Source organism: Erinaceus europaeus, chromosome 7 (assembly GCF_950295315.1).
Source record: "Erinaceus europaeus chromosome 7, mEriEur2.1, whole genome shotgun sequence".
NCBI classification, from domain to species: Eukaryota; Metazoa; Chordata; class Mammalia; order Eulipotyphla; family Erinaceidae; genus Erinaceus; species Erinaceus europaeus.
This window is the reverse complement of record NC_080168.1, coordinates 67,374,867-67,395,058: the sequence shown is the minus strand read 5'-3', so window position 1 is coordinate 67,395,058 and position 20,192 is coordinate 67,374,867. Positions and strand designations below refer to the sequence as shown.

Here is a 20,192-nt window from a genome sequence, read left to right as displayed (position 1 = left end):
AGGTGAGCAAATACCTATCCCCCAAAGAGGTTTGTCTTAACTGAGGCCCTTCCTTCCATCCTTCCTTCCATTTTCTTTCTTCCTTCACTCCTTATTCCCTCTTCCTTCCTTCTTTCCTTCCTCCCTCCCCCTCTGCCTCCCTTCCTTCCTTTTGTTGTTGGGGCTTTGTGCTTGTATATTCATACTTCTTTCAGTGGACTTTTTTCCACATAGAGGGTGGGAGGGAGGGGGAGAGAGAGAGAGAGAGAGAGAGAGGGAGAAAAGAAACCGTACAGCACTGTTTTACTTCTCATGAAGCTTCCCTGTGCAGGTGCATCCTGGTGGGTGCCTGGGGGCTTGAACCCGGGTCCTCATGCATTGTGAAGTCTGCACTCTACCAGTGAGATGTCTCCTGGCTACTTTTTTTTTTGAGTTCTTGTATCTACACTGACCTTGATCACTATTAAATCAATGGAGTGTCATGTTCAGGGCTTTGTTAGAATGAGTTTGAAATGTGTAGTCACCCATCAGTTCACACAGCGGTGTGATCATTCATGAATATGATGCCTAGGGGCCAGGTAGTAGTGCACCCCATTGAGTACACACATTATAGTGTGCAAGGACCCAGGTTCAAGCCCTGCTCCCCATCTGCAGGGTGGAAGCTTCACGTACAAGGCTGTAGATGTATGTTTCTCTCTCTTTCTCCCTGTCTCCCCTACCCCTCTTAATTTCTCTCTGTCCTCTCAGATAAAAAAAAGGGGGGGAAAGTAGGGGAGAGCAGTGGCCACCAGGAGCAGTGGATTCATAGAGAGAGAATGGTGCCTGCTCACGCAGGATGCAGGTTTGTGAGGACAGCCGGCACCCAGCCTCAGGTGCTGATGGCCATCCATCCTGACTCCTTACAACCAAACAGCCCTCAGCGAGCACTGGATGGTCCAGCCTGGCCTTCGTGACCTGAGCCCCTCCAGGCGGCTCCTACAGTCTGAGTGGGCATCCCCCCTGACCCTATGTGCCCACAGGGCCAAGCTGCTGGAGAGCGAGGCTGTGAATGAGAACCTGAGGAAGAGCCTGACGCGGGCCACTACCAGGTCTCCGTTCTTTGGGGGCCCAGCGGCCTTCTCACCGCTGCTCACCTCAGACAAGGAGACCAGTGAGGTCATCGACCTGGCCAAGAAGGACCTGGAGAAGCTGAAGCGGAAGGAGCGGAGGAAGAAGAAAAGGTAGTGGCCCCTTGCTTTGTTTGCAGGGGGCTGGCAGGTGCTCGCTCACTACCCCCCAGGGAAGGCCCTGCGGTGAACTCAGGCCTCCTAAGACAGGAAGGAAGGACGCAAAATGGGTGAGGGTTGCACGGAGGGAGGACAGATGTGCTCTCCCCAGACTGCATGGAGCTGCTCTCAACATCCTGCCACCCCCGAAGCTTGCTGCTCCCCCCATCCCCTGCTTTAATCCCAATTCCTAATGCAGCAACACAGTCTCAAGATAGTCTCCTCGCTTCTGCCCAAATGCAATAGCTGGAAGAGCTCCCTGGGGCCCACTGCCCGTCCACTTGGGGGTTCCACAGGGCCCACTCCCTGTTCACTGGAGGCTCCTTGGGGCTCACTCTCCATCCACTGGAGGCTCCCCAGGGCCCACTGCCTTTCCACTGAAGGCTCCCTGGAGGCTGCAGCTAGTCTGCAGGCTCCTAAGTGACCCTGATGTGCCTGAGGCTCTGTCCTCCAGGGTGAGCTGGGCCTCTCACCCTGGCAGCCTCCCTTAAAACTGGGGTCCCTCTAGCAGTCAGGTACAGACCAGAGGAGGGTGGTGACTGGATGCTGGCATGCAGGTGGCTTCCTGCACATCTCTCCCCATGTTTGGCCTGTGGATTCGTTGCCGTTCCACTCACTGAGGACACACTTGAATGTGCCAGCCAAGTGAGCATGTGAAGCTAGGTATTTGAGAAGGCAGAGCCTCCTGTGCTCAGTTCGTTTTGCTCTGTGGAGGACTGTCAGGGTGCTTGGCCGACCTGCTGGACCCTGGGCACTGGCTGAGATACTGAGAGTCTCTCCTGGATAGTCTGCTCAGCACAAGTATCCACTCTTCTGGTGGCAGCTATCCTGTGTCCTGGATTCGCAGAGGCATGAGCACACATGGGTTGGCTTTTCCCCCATGCTACTGGGTGCTCCCCCAGACTGTTGCTCTCTGTGTGGGTGAGCTTCTGGTCAGCTGTGGCTCTGAGGACCAGGTGATGACTAGCTTAAACATAGTGGGCTCACTGTGACCTCTGACCCTGAGGACCAGGTGATGACTAGCTTCCACATGGTGGGCTTCTGGTCAGCTGTCACTCTGAGGAACCTGTCCCCACACAGTCCCATCCTTCCTTCCATTTGGAATTGCTCCTCTTAGAACTTTATAAAAAAATGTGTATATATATATATTTGGTGGAGACAGGGAAAAATCAAGCAGAAAGTGGTGGATAGAGAGGGGGAGATACAAAGATAAACCTGCAGCCCTGCTTCATTGCTTGCAAAGCTTTACCCCTGCAACTGGGGACCTGGGTCTTGAACCCAGGACCCTGAGCCTGGCAACATGTATACCTAAGCAGAGCACTACCACCCGGCTCTATTCCAAGTGCTTGTGAGTGAAAATGCTTTGTTTTGGGAGCCATAGGGTAGCTCAGTCCACAGGCTTGAGCCCTTGCCCCAGGGAGATGTGTCTCTACCTCTCTGTGTATCTCTCTATCTTGTGACTAAAAAGAAGGGGTGTGGTGTGGGGATAGAGCCTGGAGTATCAGGCTTCCTGGTGCTCCACCCACAGAAGCAGTGGTCCAGGAGTAATGGAGTCCCCTGTGCACAAGGCCCTGGGCTCCTAGTCTCTTTCTGTCTCTCTCTGTCCCCAATTCAACCCGCTCAGGCCTCTGACCAGGACACTGCCCAGCTAGCCAAGTGACCACAGAGCCGCTGGCCCCAGTCCTGATGTCCAGCTGTGGAAGAGAGGCTGTCCTGATTAGACTGGGTGCCCAGAAGGCCCCTGGGCTTGGTTTCTCCAGGCCTGGCCTGTGGTTCTTCAGCTGTGGTTCTTCCTCTGGCCTGCACACATGCTGGTTTCCTGTGGGGGCTTAGATGCTGCCCACTGGTGAGGGTATGAGCGTCTGCACCCCCAGTTCTGTCCTGGCGAGAAGCAGGTGGGGAGATAGGCAGGAGGAGAAGAGGGCACGGGTGCTGGGTTATGGGGCTCTGTCCAGGCCCACAGGAAGCCTGACCTGGGTGTCAACTGTTCTGTTGCTCTGTCTTGTGCTTGCTCTGGAGGAAGCCCTGGGACAGAGCCCAGTGAGATGTTACAAAAACCAGACTCTGGGGCTCTCAGCCTCCCTCTCTGCTAGGACTGCCCAGCTGGGCACTTCTCAGAGGGCGTGTGGAGACCGGAAGGGGGTGTGCTCTATCCTCCTCGGCACCTGTGGGGAGCTTGCAAGGGGAAGCTTCCTTGTGGAAGTGGGCCTTCTGATGGGGAGCCCATGCTTGGAGTCCCTGGCATGCAGTCAGCAGTGGCCACCCAGGGCAGGCAGACCAGCCCGCCAGGCTGTGTGGGACTTGGGTATCTAGCGTTAGCACCTTGCTAATTCAGACCCCTGTTCAGACCACAGTGCATGAGGTTGGGCCAGCAAATCTGACCCCTCTATGCCCAGCTGCCTCTTCCAGCCCAGGGCTGGGCTCTCACTGGACAATGCCTTATGCTGCCCTTCCCGCAAAGACTGCTGGGCTATCTTCCCAGATGTGCAGCCTTGTGAACATGCTTCAGCCATGCAGGAACACAGGTGGAGGGCTGCAGGGAGGTATATTTCTTTTCTTTTTTCTTTCTTTTTAAAATATATTTATTTATTTTCCCTTTTGCTGCCCTTGTTGTTTAACATTGTTGTGGTTATTGATGTCATTGTTGGATAGAACAGAGAGAAAATGGAGGGGGGGAGACAGAGAGGTAGAGAGAAAGATAGACACCTGCAGACCTTCTTCACCACTTGTAAAGCGACTCCCCTGCAGGTGGGGAGCCAGGGGCTCGAACCGGGATCCTTACACCGGTCCTTGCACTTTGCGCCACATGCACTTAACATGCTGTCACTGCCCAACTCCCTCTTTTTTTTTTGCCTCCAGGGTTACTGCTGGGGCTCAGTGCCTACACTATGAATCCACTGCTCCTGGAGGCTATTTTTCCCATTTTGTTGCCCTTGTTGTTGTGCCTGTTGTAGTTGTTACTGTTTTCATAGCTGTTGTTGTTGTTGGATAGGACAGAGAGAAATGGAGAGAGGAGGGGAAGACAGAGAGGAGGAGAGAAAGATAGACACCTGCAGACCTGCTTCACCACTTGTGAATCGACCTCCTACAGGTGGGGAGCCAGGGACTCAAACTGGGATCTTTACGCCAGCCCTTTGCACCATGTGCACTTAACCCGCTGCACTACCACCCGACTCTGTTGTTTTTTTGTTTTTTTTTAACCAGAGCCCTGCTCAACTCAGGCTGATGGTGGTGCTGGGGATTAAACCTGGGATCTCAGAAACTCAGGCCCAACATCCTTTTTGCATAATCGTTATGCTATCTCCCCCACTTCCTATTGACTTTTCTTTGTTTTGTTTTGTTTTGTTTTGTTTTTACCATAGCACTGTTCAGGTCTGGTTTATGGTGGTGCAGGGCATAGAACCTAGAGCTTTGGAGCCTCAGACAGAGAATCTTTTTGCAGAACCATTATGCTATCTACCCCCACCTGGGAGGTGTAGTTCTTCTTTTTAAAAAATATTTATTTGTTAATGAGAAAGATAGGAGGAAAGAAAGAACCAGACATCACTCTGGTACGTGTGCTGCTGGAGATTGAACTTTGGACCTCATACTTGAGAGTCCAGTACTTTATCCACTGTGCCACCTCCCAGACCACAGGAGGTGTAGTTCTTCATCAGAGCACATGCTTGGCTCTGGACATGTGTGCTGAGCCCATAGAGTCTCTCCTGTCTGTCTGTCTGTCTGACTGACTGCATGACAGACATTGGCATTCAGCACTGTCCACTGAGCAAACTTTGGGAGCATCTCTCACCCCTGCTTTAGAGTCTCTCACTGCATGCTTAGTTGCTCGTGATGGTTTCTGATGGAAAGTGTCCTCTTCCTAGGTGCTGTGCTCCAGCTCCAGTCTACTCCCACCATCACTCAGTGAGGTGGCTGGGCCGTCCGGTCCCCACACCCCAGTACAGGAATCGCTCGACTTTAATTCTAGATGAACATAATCATAGTTCTCCACTGGCATCTTTCTTTTATTTTTTTTTTCAATTACCTTCATTTATTGGATAGAGACATCCAGAAATTGGGAGGATAGGGGGAGATAGAGAAGGAGAGAGACAGAGAGACATCTGTAGCCCTGTTTCATCACTTGTAAAGCTTCCGCCTCTGTAGGTAGGGGACTTGAACCTGGGTCCTTGCACACTGTAATATGTGCACTCAGCCAGGTGCACCACCACCTGACCCCTCCACTGGTATGTTAACAGCTGCATTCACCTGACTCCAATACCATCTCACATTCGGTCTTGAGGCGGGAAGTCAACCGCTCATGGTTTAGCTGTGCCCATGAGTGGGATGTTGGGATAGGAGACCGGTAGCCGAGGAAGACTGTCGCATGTGGCATGACGGGGATTCCCGTTTGCATGGTACAAAGGCATTACTTTTTGCAGTTGTTCTCACAATGGATGCCGTAAGAGGTCCCTCTGCAGAGGCTTTCAAAGTGGCCCTGGGGTGGGAGTGGGTGGGTGGGTGCTGAGAAAATGGACTGTTTTGGGACCCCTCTGTTGGTGCTCCCTCCGCCCAGACAAAATGTACTGCCTTTGCGCCATGCGCCCACCTGCCCGCTGGGGCCTGGCAGCTGGTTGGAAGCCCCGTGCTCACATGTTGTTGTTTTTGCCTTCTCACCGCCCTCTCTGTCCGCTCTGCCCTCGTGGGCTTGTCTCCCAATGGGCCTCGGGTCTGAAGGCTGCAGAGACTTGAGGAAAGCAGTCAAGAAGAAAGAAGGTTGGAATACCTCCCAGGTTTTTGATTCATTGTCCCTTAATACCTAGCCGACTTTTGCCAGAAGGTGTGTTCTGAAAGGACAGCCAGGTCCAGAGAGCCCAGCTTGGGCTGGGACGGGGTTTCTCATGACCCACGGTGTGACTGTCCTTGTGACTCTAGGGGCCCTGGGAGAGGTTGAGGGGGTGGCTGGGCGGGGCTCACGCCGCATCCCCAGGTCTCCTCTTCCTCACCTCCTGACTCAGCTGTTGGAGAAAACATCCAAATGGCAATGCTGCAAAAGGAAACTGTGGCTGTACTGCAGAGAGGGACATGGACACACAGAACTAGGGACCAGTTTTGCCTGTTTCTCCCCAGAGCCCTGCTCAGCTCTGGCTGATGGTGGTGCTGGGGATTGAACATGGGGTCTCTGGGTCTCAGGCAGCAGAGTCTTTTTGCAGAGCCACTGTGCTGTCTACCCTGGCCCTATTATTATTATTATTATTAATTTTATTTTACCCAGAGCTCTGCTCAGCTCTAGCTGATGGAGGTGCTGGGGATTGAACTTGGGCCCTCAGAGCCTCAGGCTGGAGAGTCTGTTTGCAGAACCATCATGCTGTCTTCCCAGCCCACAAGCTTTGCTTTTAAAACATGTTTGACATTGGTGTCCAAAGAGGATGCTCTTTTTGCCCATTTGAAACCTGAGAAAATTCTAGAAGCACCTTGCAGAACTCTGAACTATAAGAAAGTATATGACATATACCTTGTAAAGTATAATATATATATCCGATATATGGATGTATAATGCAAATTTACATTGCACTCTGTGGTATTGTCCTTGATTTTTAAAAAGAGTAATATATTTACTTGTTTATTTACTAGGAATGAGAGAATAAGAAAGGAAAGAGAGAGTAAGAGAGAGAGAGAGAGAGATTAGAGTACTGTCTAGCTCAGGCATAGATGGTGCTGGGCTTTGAACTCTGACCTCTGGGGTCTCAGGTGTGTGAGTTTGTTCTCTCACAGGCAGAGCTGTCTCCTCAGCTCCTCTCAGAACAGCTCTGCTCTAGAATCAAAATGATCAAGAAAAGAAACTGGCTTTAAAATGATTTTTTTGCCCTTATATACTGTTGTTATTATTACTATTGTTGTTGGATAGGACAGAGAGAAATGGAGAGAGGAGGGGAAGACAGAGAGGGGGAGAGAAAGATAGACACCTGCAGACCTGCTTCATCACCTATGAAGAGACCCCCCTGCAGGTGGGGAGCCGGGGACTTGAACTGGGATCCTTACGCCAGTCTTTGCGCTTGGCACCACGTGTGCTTAACCCACTGTGTTACCGCCCAGCCCCCTTAAAATGATTTCTAACTTCTTAGAAACACTACTTTGGAAATTTTACCACTTAAAAAAGATTATATAGTGGTCTGGGAGGTGGAGCAATAGATAAAGCACTGAACTCTCAAGCATGAGGTCCTGAGTTTGATCCCCAGCAGCACATGTACCAAAGTGATGTCTGGTTCTTTCTCTCTCTTCTCCTATCTTTCTCATGAATAAATAAATAAAACCTTTAAAAAAAATTATATATAGGGAGGGAGTAGAACCAAGAGCATCGTTCTGCCACATAGGATGCTGGGAACTGAAGCCTGGACCTCATGCTTGAGAGTCCAGGGCTTTATCTACTGTGCTATCTGCCTACTTTAAACCTGTTAAGAACATGTTACCATGCGTAAGGACCCAGGTTCAAGGCCCTGCTCTCCACCTGCAGGGGGAGGCTTCATGAAAATGAAGCAGGTCTGCAGGTGTCTCTGTCTCCCTATCTCCCCTCACCTCTCAATTTCTCTGTGTCTCTACACAATAAATAAATAAATTTGAAAAAGAATGTTATATAACAAAGCAAGACCTTGTGCTGTGAGACAGCTCAGCAACCTGTTTTAAACCCCTGTTCTGGATGCCCTCTTTCTCCCCCGCCCCACAGTTTCCTTTTGATGTCAGATGTGGGGCTAGGCCTCAGGAAAAGGGTGTGCCTCAGCCCCCTAGCCTTTCTGGGGTGGAGGGGAACACTCAGCTGGGTTCCTGAGGGAGCTCGTGGCGAGGTAGGACCATCACAGAGCAGCAGGTGCATTCTGGGAAGCAGGTGCTTCTCAGAACTGGCTCCGTCTACACCCCAAGTGTGGATGACAGCCCAGGGAGAAGTGGCTTTGCTCAGGAGATGGAGCAGCAGGGGATCTGGGCCAGTGGCTGGAACCAAGGAGGAGAGTGTGGGCTGGAGCACAGTGTGGTGAACCCCAGCAACAGACAGTGGGCATTACACTGGGGGAGTTAGGGTAGAGGTGGTGGGGGTGCAGGGCAGGAGGTGATGGGGGAGATTATAGGGCAGGAGGTGATGGGGAAGATTACAGGGCAGGAGGTTAAGGGTTAGATTACAGGGCCGGAGGTGATGGGGGGATTACAGAGCAGGAGGTGATGGGGATTCAGGGCTTGAGGTGATGGGGACACAAGGCAGTGTAGACAGCTTGTGGGTGCAGGCAGTGTAGACCTGTGGGCAGAAGTACTCTCTGAGTCTGAACTCACCTGAGTGTGGGCAGAGACTGAGACCTGTAGGTGTTGGTAGGGTTGGGTGTGGCTGAGGTCCTCTGGGCTGAGGCTCCAGAGTGGCTCAGTGCATCTGGAATGTTCTAGAAGGGCTTCCGCTGCCCTAACACAGGGCCCCGCTGGCAGTGTAGACAAGGACTGGGGGTGTCCTGAGCTCGGGGGACAGCGAGGTGTTGCCCACTGTGACACAGGCCCTGCTTTTTCTAGTGTATCTGGGAAGGAGGACGTGGACACTGACCAGGAGAAGAGAGATGAGAAGGGCAGCTCAGAGAAGGAGGCCCCCGAGATGGACGTGGTAGGCAGATGGCGTGTGGGTGATTGGCTGGGTAGAATCAGGGCACTATGGGGAGAAGCAGTCAGCTCCCTCCTCAGCAATCAGCCCCCTCTTGAGTGTGGTCAGCCCCATCCTTAGGGGTCAGCCCCCTACTCAAGGGTCACCCCCCTCCTCAGTGGTCAGGCCCCTCCTCAAGGGTCACCCCTCTCATCAGGGGTCAGTCCCCTTCTGAAGGGTAATCCACCTCCTCAGTGGTCAGCCCTTTCCTCAGGGGCCAACCCCCTCCTCAGGGATCAGTTCCTCTCCTCAAGGGTCACCCTCTCCTCAGTGGTCAGGCTTCTCTTCAATGGTCAGCCCTCTCCTCAGGGGTCAGCCCCCTCCTCAGTGGTCAATCCTCTCCTCAGGGGCCAGTCCCCCTCCTCAGGGGTCAGTTCCCCTCCTCAGTGATCACCCCTCTCCTCAGTGATCAGGCCCCTCCTCAGTGGTCAACCCCTTCTCAGGGGTCAACCCTCTCCTCAGGGGTCAGCCCCCTCCTCAGTGGTCCAGCCCCTTCTCAGTGGTCATTTCCCCTTCTCAGGGATGACCTCTTATACAGTGTCCTGCTCACATGCTGGGCAGTAGCAGTGGTCTTTGCAGGGGGTGTGAGGTTGGACTGGACATGGGATGGAGATTGTGCTCTGACTGCCCAGCGAGGGGGGCACACTACAGTGCTGTCCCTCTGTTGTGTCCCACATACCAGGAGGACAGTCAGGAAGGGAGTGACCATGAGGATGAAGAGGAAGATGAGGAAGAGGAGGACTTGGACTCGGAAGGGGGCGAGAGCTCTGAAGACTCAGACTCAGAGTCGGATGAGAAAGGTACTTGGGGGGCGGTGAAGGGCTGGACAGGGTCAGCTCCCCACCAGTCAGCTGGGCTCTGAGGCCAGGGGAGCATGGGCTCCCTCAGGTGGATGTGGGCAGGGTTCCTCACCTTAGCACCCATCCCTGTCATTGAGAACAGCCCAGTTGTGTGTTCCCCACGGTTCAGTGCCCAGCTCTGTCCAGCCTAGTCTATGGCCCCCAGGGTGTCACTGCCCAGTCTGTGTCCATACAGGCCTACTGCCACTGGGGTGGGGGACTCTGCCCAGTTTTGTGTCCAGCCCAGTGTGTGGCCTCCAGAGGGTCAGTGCCAAGCTCTGGGTCCAGCCTGTGGTCCCTAGGGCATCAGTGCCTACTCTGTCCACCCCAGCCCCCAGGGTGTCAGTGCCCAGCTCTCTGTCCAGCCCAGCCTGCAGTCCCTAGGGCTAGAGTGTCACTGCCCAGCTCTGGGTCCAGATCCATGTCAGGCTGGTCAGAGGCTGCGGGTCCAGCGCAGGCTGAGGGCCGTGTCCTGTGTGTGCAGCCAACTACCAGGCGGACCTGGCCAACATCACCTGTGAAATCGCCATCAAGCAGAAGCTGATTGACGAGCTGGAGAACAGCCAGAAGCGGCTGCAGACTCTCAAGCGGCAGTACGAGGAGAAGCTGCTAGTGCTGCAGCACAAGATCCGCCACACACAGCTGGAGCGCGACCAGGTGCTGCAGAGTCTGGGTGAGTGTGGGGCTCCCACCTGAGAGGACAGGTGCTGCAGGGCCTGGGTGAGTGGGGGGGCTCCCACCTGAGAGGGTCTGGGTGGGGGCACCCTGTGGAGGGGCTGAGTGCAGGGACACACCCACTGTGAGCTGTCTCTTCTCCTGTCCTTTCAGGGAAGGGATTTTGTTTCAAGCCACATTGTGAATAGTGTTATCCAATGTGATGGGTTATGACTGTGTACTCACTTATTAAATTTTGTTTATTTACTAGTGGGTAAAAATTATTAGAGAAGGAGAGGGAAAGAGAGAGGGAGAGAGGAGGAGTGAGGGACAGAGGGAGAGAGGAAGAGAGAGACAGAGAGAGAGAGACAGAGAGAGAGAGAGAGAGAAAGAAAGAGGAGCATCCTTCTGGTGCACCTGGTACTGGGGATGACCTCAGGACTTCATGCTTGTAAGTCCTGGACTCCACCATGCAGCCACCTCCCAGGTCACTCTGCCTGCTTTTGACACTTAGGAGAGCGAGAGGGGTGGGGGGAGAGATGGAGAGAGAAGAAGTAGGAGGAGGGGGAGGAAGATAGAAAGAGAAGCAGAGGGAGTCGGGTGGTAGCACAGTGGGCTAAGCACATGTGGTTCCAAGTGCAAAGACCGGCATAAGGATCCTGGTTAGAGCCTCTGGCTCCCCGCCTGCAGGGAGTTGCTTCACAGGCGGTGAAGCAAGTCTGCAGGTGTCTGTCTTCCTCTCCCCCTCTTTGTCTTCCCCTCTTCTCTCCATTTCTCTGTCTTATCCAAAAACAACGACATCAATAACAACAATAATAATCACAACAACGATAAAACAACAAGGGCAACAAAAGGGGAAAAATTTTTTTAAAAATGAAATAAAAGAAAGAAAGAGGAGCAGAGCATCTTGCCTGGCACATGCAGCACCAGCCATGGAGCCTGGGCTTCACGCCCACGTGGTGAACTCAGCTGCTCTGCCAGCTCCTGCCACCTATGTCTGTTTTGGGGACGACTCCTCATCTGTAAACACATGCACATGTACACACGTGTGCACACACACTCCTTCATGCAGGCTGAGAGTGGCCATGAAGAGAAGTCTGCAGTATTTTTTTTTGGGGGGGTACCTTCTCCAAGCCCAGGCCTCACAGCAACAGCCCCTGCAGGCTCCGTGGAGACGAACTCGGAAGAGAAGGCCAAGAAGGTGAGGTCTGAGTACGAGAAGAAGCTGCAGGCCATGAACAAGGAGCTGCAGCGGCTGCAGGCGGCACAGAAGGAGCATGCACGGCTACTCAGGAGCCAGTCCCAGCATGAGCGGCAGCTGCACAAGCTGCAGCAAGACGTGGCCGAGATGAAGAAGACCAAGGTGGGAGGGCTCTGGGAGTAGGGGAGGGCAGCCTCTGGGGACAGGGGAGGATTAGCTCTGGGTCTGGGGGAGGGACAGCTCTGTGGGCCAATGCCAGTCTCTGCATGCGGCCTCGGGTGGGTCACCTTTTCATGGGGGTGGGTGGTCCCGTGGCTGGTTGTGTTCTCAGGGAAGTTGAGGGTTGGGTGAGTGCCTGTCACTCAGGTTTAAGTCACCATCATGGCTCATCCCACAGTGCTGACAGGGACGGCAGCCCCATAGGGGACACACCTGCACCTGGCAGGTAGACTGAGCTCAGGTGGCAGTGCAGGGAGGACAGCCCACTGCGGGGGGAGCACTGGAGCAGAGGTGGCCAGCAGAGCACGTGTACCCGCCCAGCCACACCCTAGGGCCTGTCCCACCCCTGTCTGTCTGTGCGGTGGCTGAGGCCACAGCTGTATCTACTCCCCTGTCCTAGGTCCGCCTCATGAAGCAAATGAAGGAGGAGCAGGAGAAGGCCCGGCTGAATGAATCCAGAAGGAACCGAGAAATTGCCCAGCTGAAGAAGGATCAGCGTAAACGAGATGTGAGTGGGGTATCTCACCCCTGTGAGGGGGCAGGGGGTCCTCATAGCTGGGGATCAGATACAGAGTTGGGTTAAACATGGGCACTGGGTTTATGCCATGACACTCAGTGTTTGGCTGTGGGCTGCTAATTTACAAGCTCGTGGAGATAAGACAACGTCATCACTTACTACACTGGAGACTCATTCTCAAGTGCTCTTTCTCTCTTTCTTTCTTTAATTTGTTATTGGATAGAGACAGAGAGAAATTGAGAGGGGAGATAGCAGGGAGTGAGAGACAGAGATACCTACAGCCCTGTTTCACCACTGTGAAGCTTTCCCCCCTGCAGGTGGGGACTAGGAGCTTGAATCCAGGTTCTTGTTCACTGTAATGTGTACACTGGAGATTCACTTTTAATCTTATTTTATTTTGTTTTATTTTTATTTTGCCTTCAGGGTTATTGCTGGGGCTTGGTGCCTGCGCTATAAATCCACTGCTCCCAATGGCCATTTTTCTTTCTTTCTTTCCTTTTGCCCCCCCCCCCATTTTTATTTGATAGGACAGAGAGAAATTGAGAGGAGAGGGGGAAATAGAGAGGGAGATAGACAGAGACACACCTTCAGACCTGCTTCACCACTCATGAAGTGTCCCCCCGCAGGTGGGGAAACAGGGCTCAAACTCGGGTCCTTGTGCATGGTGATATGTGTGCTTAACCACCTGGTTAGTTATATGTGTTAATGATATGTGTGCACCACCACCCGGCCCCCAGAGACTCATTTTCTAGAAGAGAAGGGGGAAAATAGCAGAGACCAGCTGGGTGTCTCGGGGAGTGTTAGCTGAGAAAAAACAGTGATTTCAGAGCGATCCAGAGATAGCCTACCTGCAGAAGGCTCTGGCACTGTCCCTAGAATATTAGCCTAACGTCCCTAAAAGAAGCCCAGCAGGGGGCTGCAACCACTCCCGTATCCTCTGCCTTAGTGATGCTGTGTGCCTGAGCTCGAACTAAGATATGGACCAAAGAGAGGAAAGTTGCAGGGGGCCAGGCAGTGGTGCACCTGGTTAAGCACACATAGTATGGAATGCAAAGACCCATGTAAGGACCCAGGTTTGAATCTCCAGGTCTCCACCTGCAAAAAGGGATGATTCACAAACAATGAAGCAGGTCTGCAGGTGTCTCTCTATCTCTTCCCTCTCTATCTCCCCTTCTCTCTCAATTCCTCTCTGTCCTATCCAATGGGAAAAAAATGACCTCCAGGAGCAGTGGATTCGTAGTGCCAGCACTGAGCCCCAGTGATGACCCTAGAGGAAAAAAAAAGTCACTGTATGGGGACATCTGCATATTAGGGGCATTGGGTTTCTGGGGAGTTTAGAGCAGATGCCTGCGAGTCGGAGTGGGGCAGCACATGTGCCCAGGCCCTTATAGGAGGTCATGCTGGTGGGCACCCAGGAGCAGCCAGGGTGCAGTGACCAGTCAGCCATGGGCAGCTGCAACTTTGCTGTGGCCTTTCAGGGCCTCTTGGTCATCATCCCCTTTCTCCAATGCACTTGCTGAGGGTCCCTGGTCCTGAGGAGCAGAGCGTCTCCTCAGCCCCCTCCTGAGGCATCCCCCAGAGCAGGGGCCGGATGGGGCTGCCTTGTCCTCCTGCTTCACTGTGCCCACACGTGTTCAAACATCATGTTGTAGCATCAGCTCCGGCTTCTGGAGGCGCAGAAGAGAAACCAGGAGGTGGTTCTGCGGCGCAAGACAGAAGAGGCAGGTGGTGGGCAGGCAGGGTGGTGTGTGTGTCTAGGGAAGAGGTGAGGCTCTGAGGCCCTGGCCCTTACGGGCCCCTGCCAGGAGTCTGTCTGTTCTCCCCAGGTAGGGGTGTGGAATGGGGACAGAGGCTCTGAGGCCCTGGCCCCTCAGACCCCAGCTAGCTATCTGACTGTCCCTCCCACGGGTGGGGGTGTGAGGCATAATCAGAGACTCTGAGGCCCTGGGCCCTCAGACCCTGGTCAGCTATTTGCCCATCTGTCCCACTCAGGTAGGAGTGTGTGGGGGTGAGGGGCAGAGACTCCCAGGCCCTGGCCCCTCAGGCCCTGGCTAGCTGTCTGTCCATCTGTCTGTCCCCCCCAAGTGGGGGTATGAAGTGGGGGTGGAGACTCTGAGGCCCTGGGCCCTGCAAACTGGCCAACCATCTATTCCTCTCATGGATGGGGGACAGATAGACCCCAGCCAGCTATCCATCTGTCCCTCTCACAGGTAGGGTTGTATGGGGTGAGGGGCAGAGACTTCCATGCCCTGGCCCCCCAGACCCCAGCCAGCTGTCCCTTCATCTATCTGTCCCCAGGTGACGGCGCTGAGACGCCAGGTGCGGCCCATGTCAGACAAGGTGGCAGGGAAGGTGTCCCGGAAGCCCAGCATGACTGAGGCCCCTGCGCAGGAGGCGGGTCCAGGGGCAGCTGGAGAGCCTGGCACCCCATCCAGAGCCCGGGTCCCTGTGGTGAGGGTGGCGGCTCTGCCCTCAGCCACAGCCAATGGAGCCAGGTCAGCCTGGGGGTTGGGGATCCCAGGGTCCCTGCCGGGTCAGCCCTGATGCAGATGTCTGCTGCTACTCTGATTCCAGTGGCCAGCAGGGTGCCTGAAAGGGCACTTACCTGTCTGTAGGTCCAGTGGGCTGGAGAGACGGCTCACCCAGGAGGGCCCCCACCTTGCCTCTGCTGGCACTGTCTATCCCCGGATCCTCATTGGTGGTCTCTTGACACCACAGGAAGCTTGGGGGCTGTGGTTCTCCCTCTCCTGCTCTGTCTGAATATGGCAGTGTAGTCATCCTGGAGGGGCCTGACTCCACCAACAGACATTGAGCTGGAGCCCTGTCATCTCTGGCACCCCTCACTGGCATCTCTGGGCCTAGATGCCTCCCCACAGTAGAGGCCGTTCCTGGGGTCCCCCTGGGCTGGTCCCAGTATAGATGCATTTGCTCAGAAGTCAGGTAGTGTGTCCTGCTTGGGCACCCATGGGGCTCATCCCAACACCCCCCTGCCTGAGCACCCACGGGGCTCCTCCCAGCACCCTTACCTGAGCACCCACAGGACTCCTCCCAGCTCCCCCTACCTGAGCACCTACGAGGCTCCTCCTAGTACCCCCGCTACCTGAGCACCCATGGGGCTTCTCCCAGCTCCCCACCTGGCGCTCATGGGGCATCTCTGTAGGAAGAGGCCACAGCACAAGGTCCCCGGCCGCTCCTTCGTGTCCAGGACAGCTCGTGCCAAGTGGCAGCTGCTGGAGCGCCGCGTGTCAGATGTGGTCATGCAGAAGATGACCATCTGCAGCATGGAGGCTGACATGGAGCGGCTGCTCACGGTGGGCGCCCCACCTGATCCCTGCTTCCTGGCCCCTGGTCCCTGGCCACCTGCCTCCTTGACCCCCAGCCCCCCACCCAGCTTCCATGCTGCTCCTCCAGTCTGCCAGCTCAGGCCTTCACGCCCGTGCTCCAGCCCGTGTCCTTAAACCCAACCCCTGTCATCCGCAGCAACGAGAGGAGCTCACCAGACGGCGGGAGAAGCTGTCCAGGAGGCGGGAGCGGCTGACACAGGAGGGCGGCGTGGGCGAGAGGCAGGCAGTGCAGCTGGGCGAGGAGCTGGAGGCCCTCACAGCCAACATTGACTACATCAATGACAGTATCTCCGACTGCCAGGCCAACATCATGCAGATGGAGGAGGCCAAGGTGGGTGGGGCCACAGCCTGTGTACATGTGTGTGGGTGCTTCCCCAGTCTGGTCCCAGAGTCCTGGGCTTAAACTGCATTGGTCAGCCACATACTTAGCTAGTTAGTGGATTCGGGGCATATGGGTGTCCATTCATCCAGCTGTGTGGGTGTAAGCTGAGCCATTTCACCTCTCCACACCATTGGGTGTGAGTATAGTTGGCACAGCCCCCATGGAGAGCAGCAGGGAGACTTCTCACAAGATAAAATAGGTCCCCAATGGGACTCCGTGGCTCCTGGAATCTATCTAGAGTCCATGGCAGCCTTGACTGGAGCGGCCTGGGCCTGGGCCTCTGCTCTGCATGGCACCATGTGCCCAGGTGACATGTGAGGTCATATCAGGGTCTGCCAGGACTTTCTGGCTGTTCTACCCTGTCTTCCCAGCTGGGTCATGGGTTCCTTGGGCTGGCCCCACATTTTCACTCTGGGCAGTCAGTTTGGGGTGCCCTCACACAAGCAAAGGAGGCATGGCTTCTGCTTCCCTCTAAATATGGTGTCCTCTGTGCTGTTGACAGGAAGAAGGGGACACACTGGATGTTGCTGCCATTATCAATGCCTGCACTCTGACAGAGGCACGCTACCTGCTGGACCACTTCCTCTCCATGGGCATTAGCAAGGTAGGATGAGCACTTCCTGTCCCTGGGCCTCAGGGAGGTGAGCACTTCCTGTCCCTGGGCCTCAGGGAGGTGAGCACTTCCTGTCCCTGGGCCTCGGGGAGGTGAGTACTTCCTGTCCATGGGCCTCAGGGAGGTGAGTACTTCTTGTCCATGGGCCTTAGGGAAGTGAGCTCTCCCTGTCCATGGGCCTCAGAGAGGTGAGCACTTCCTGTCCATGGGCCTTAGGGAAGTGAACTCTCCCTGTCCATGGGCCTCAGGGAGGTGAGCACTTCCTGTCCATGGGCCTCTGGGAAGTGAGCTCTCCCTGTCCATGGGCCTCAGGGAGGTGAGCACTTCCTGTCCATGGGCCTCTGGGAAGTGAGCACTCCCTGTCCATGGGCTTCAGGGAGGTGAGTACTTCCTGTCCATGGGGCTCAGGGAGGTGAGCACTTTTGGCTCAAGCTCAAGTCCTCACACATGGTAAAGTGTGTGTGTATGTGTGTGTGTGTGTGTGTGTGCACATGCGTGTACACGTGCTCTGCCAGATGAACTCCTTCACACCCCCAAGACTCGTATTTTCTGAAAAATTTTCATTTCATTTATTTATTTTGGAAAGAGACAGAGAAATTGATAGGGGAGAGGATGACAGGGACACAGAGAAACCACTGCAGCACTGCTTCACACTCATGAAGCTTACTCTCTGCAGGTGGAGCCAGGAGCTTGAACCTGGGGCCTTGTCTTTGCACCAAGTGTGCTCTACCCAGTGAGCCCCAAGCTCACCCCCAAGCCTTATGTTAAATAAACAGACAATCAGTTAACAAGTCTCTTGGGGTGTATATTTGACTCACCTGGCAGAGCACCCACATCAAGGGCACGGCCCTGGGCTTGAAGCACCACAGATGGTGGAGCAGTGCTGAAAAAAATAAAGAAAAAGTGGTCCTGATGGTGTTGTACATGCATGAGTTCCTGGGGTCATTCCTCATGCTGAAAAAAGAAACATAAAGAAACGAAGGAAGGAAATCCCAACAGGAACAACCATGCCCTCTGAGTGCAGCTGTGCCCCTGCCTCTGGAGGAAGCATTGCCTCAGTGTGCAAGGTGGCCATGACTTCCGACTCAGATCCCCCCATATGAGGACTGTGCACTCCCCTTACTGTACTTCTTGTGCTCTGGAGTGCTTGAAACGTGTTGCTTCCAGGCCAGGGCCCTGCATCTAAGCCCAGCACCGCAGGATGTTGAACATCCCTGCTTTCTCTCTGATGGGGCCCTTTGGTCTGTGTGGACACAGGGCCTTCAAGCTGCCCAGAAGGAGGCCCAGATCAAAGTTCTCGAGGGCCGTCTAAAGCAAACAGAAATAACCAGCGCCACACAGAACCAGCTTCTGTTCCACATGCTCAAGGAGAAGGCAGAGCTGAACCCCGAGCTGGATGCGCTGCTGGGCCCCGCGCTGCAAGGTGAGGGCAGGCATGTGGTCAGCGCCTGCAGGCGGCTGGATCGGGCTGTGGCCCCGTGGCTGCATGACAGAGAGAGAGGCCGCGCACCACCACCCCATTCCCTGCTGCAGAGGGTCTGCTGATAATTGCATGTGTGCACTTGCGGGGAGGAGTGACTCCTCCCTCGAGAAATGGTCATCAGTCTAGAAAGGCTCCCTTCACGGTGTCAGGCGGCCAGTGTTTATGGCCCATCAAGCCCCACCGAGAGTCTGACTTGGTGACCAATCACTTAAAACATTAACCAAGTCTTATTACTCGCTACTGTGTGTCTAACTGCCCCGGCAGAGATGACTTTGGCAAGAGTGTTTGCTGTAGTGTCTCCTTGGCTAGTCTGACAAGGGGTGCGTCTTGCGCTGTCTGTGGGAGCTCCTCACATGAATCTGTTTTGATTGGAGTCTTGCTTTTTGTCTCCTCCGGCCGTGATCATGCAGATCTAGATAGCGTGCCCTCCGGTGAGTACGTCCAGTTTCTGTGTCCTGAGCTGCATGAAGTACTAATCATCCCAGTTCACTAATCGCGGCCCAGTGGGGTTTTTAAACACCCCTTGGCGGATGGCTGGGTTTTGCATGATCTTTTTTTTTGAAATGTCTCCATGGCCACAAACATGCTAAGTCTTGTCTTTCTCACACATTTCAGCCTTCAAGTCTTAGATGTTTTAAGGCATATGCTTCAGTTAATGGTACTCGTCTCTTATTATTTGAGCTCCAGCTTCATAGGCACTTCTCTCTCTTTCTTGGGGGTAGAATATGGAGTATCGATACCTTTTTTAATTCTGAAATGTATCTGTCCATATGCATCTGTTGTCTAACCTCATGCATTCTTTGTAGGTTCTAAGCTGTTCTTACTTTTTGTAAAGTTGGGCACATGCTTTTTTAACATTAGAAGGTGAACAAAACCATCCAAAGGGTCTTATACAGATGAAAACAATGTTTGTAACACCATATATATTTTTTCCTGTTGGTAGGTACTTAGAGATTGAGTGTAGGGATTCCCATAGTTTCTTCTTGGCTCCAGAGAAGTTGGTGAGCCCTGCTGGCCCTGGGGCTCTTTCTCTGCTCCCCCATGATGGGATGGGGAGTAAGCAGGGAAGAACAGCCCTGCCTGTGTCTGGAGGAAGAAGCCACCTGTGCCCTGACCTCAGCTTCCACGACACTGTCACACAGGGGTGGCCGAGCTCTGCAGGTGTGGAGAGGTCTGTGCTGACAGCCAGTTTCAATCAGGACCCCCTGAAGACTGGCACAGTCCTGATGTGATCACTGGGGGTGGGACAGGTTATGGGGGGCAAGAAATATAGGGAAGGGCAGGAAGTGGGGGAAGGACAGGAAGTAGAGGGGGAGGACAGAAAGTGGAGGGGGAGGACAGGAAGTGGAAGGGGAGGGGAGGGAGTGGAAAGGGGCCAGACATAGAAGGGGAGGGCAGGAAGTACAGGGGAGGGCAGGAAGTCAAGGGGGAGGGCAGAAGTAAAGTAGGAGGACAGGAAGTGGAGGGGTGAACAGGAAGTAGAGGGGGCAGAGGTAAAGGGGAGGGCAGGAAGTGGAAGGGGCAGAAGTAGGGGATGTAGACAGGAAGTGGAGGAGAAGGCAGGGAGTGGAGGGGGAGAAGGAGTGGAGTGGGACCAGGAAGTAGAGGGGGAGGACAGGAAGTGGAAGGGAAGGACAGGGAGTGGAGGGAGAAGACAGGAAATGGAGGGGGGACAGGAAGTAGAGAAGGAGGACAGGAAGTGGAGGGGGATGACAGGAACTGGAGGGGATGGCAAGGAGTGGGAGAGGATGGCCAGGAAGTGGAAGGGGGATGACAGGAAGTGGAAGGGGAAGGCAAGGGATTGAGAGGGAGGGCAAGAGATTGAGGGGAGTCAGGAAGTAGAGGGGAATGATGGGAAGTGGAGGGGAGGACAGCAAGTGGGATAGGAAGTAGAGGGCTGTGTCACAGTGTCTGCTGGGGCCTGGGGGCTGGATCAGTGGGGAGGGCATCTGTCCCGCTGCCTATGATACCCTGGGTTCAAGCTGGCACAGGTGGGGCAGCTCCATGGACAATGCTGCAGTGTCTCTCCTCTCTTTGTCTCTCTCCCT

The 20,192-nt window shown here is 54.4% G+C and overlaps 1 protein-coding gene across 16 annotated transcripts in view; it reads left to right on the top strand.

The window, feature by feature from the left end:
• Positions 1–20,192, top strand: part of KIF21A (kinesin family member 21A) — a 73,277-nt gene that overhangs the window by 33,713 nt on the left and 19,372 nt on the right. For 7 of the 16 annotated variants that reach the window (XM_016191963.2, XM_016191959.2, XM_060194653.1 and 4 more), the window contains exons 11-24: positions 999–1,199; positions 5,958–5,996; positions 8,769–8,856; positions 9,575–9,692; positions 10,216–10,404; positions 11,549–11,748; positions 12,206–12,313; positions 13,975–14,043; positions 14,621–14,817; positions 15,483–15,633; positions 15,803–15,997; positions 16,551–16,652; positions 17,919–18,084; positions 18,555–18,575. In XM_016191963.2, the coding sequence (XP_016047449.1) occupies positions 999–1,199; positions 5,958–5,996; positions 8,769–8,856; positions 9,575–9,692; positions 10,216–10,404; positions 11,549–11,748; positions 12,206–12,313; positions 13,975–14,043; positions 14,621–14,817; positions 15,483–15,633; positions 15,803–15,997; positions 16,551–16,652; positions 17,919–18,084; positions 18,555–18,575 (1,844 nt within the window). The remainder of the gene's footprint in view (positions 1–998; positions 1,200–5,957; positions 5,997–8,768; positions 8,857–9,574; positions 9,693–10,215; positions 10,405–11,548; positions 11,749–12,205; positions 12,314–13,974; positions 14,044–14,620; positions 14,818–15,482; positions 15,634–15,802; positions 15,998–16,550; positions 16,653–17,918; positions 18,085–18,554; positions 18,576–20,192) is intronic. The other 9 variants (XM_060194662.1, XM_060194659.1, XM_016191961.2 and 6 more) reach the window with 3 other exon arrangements.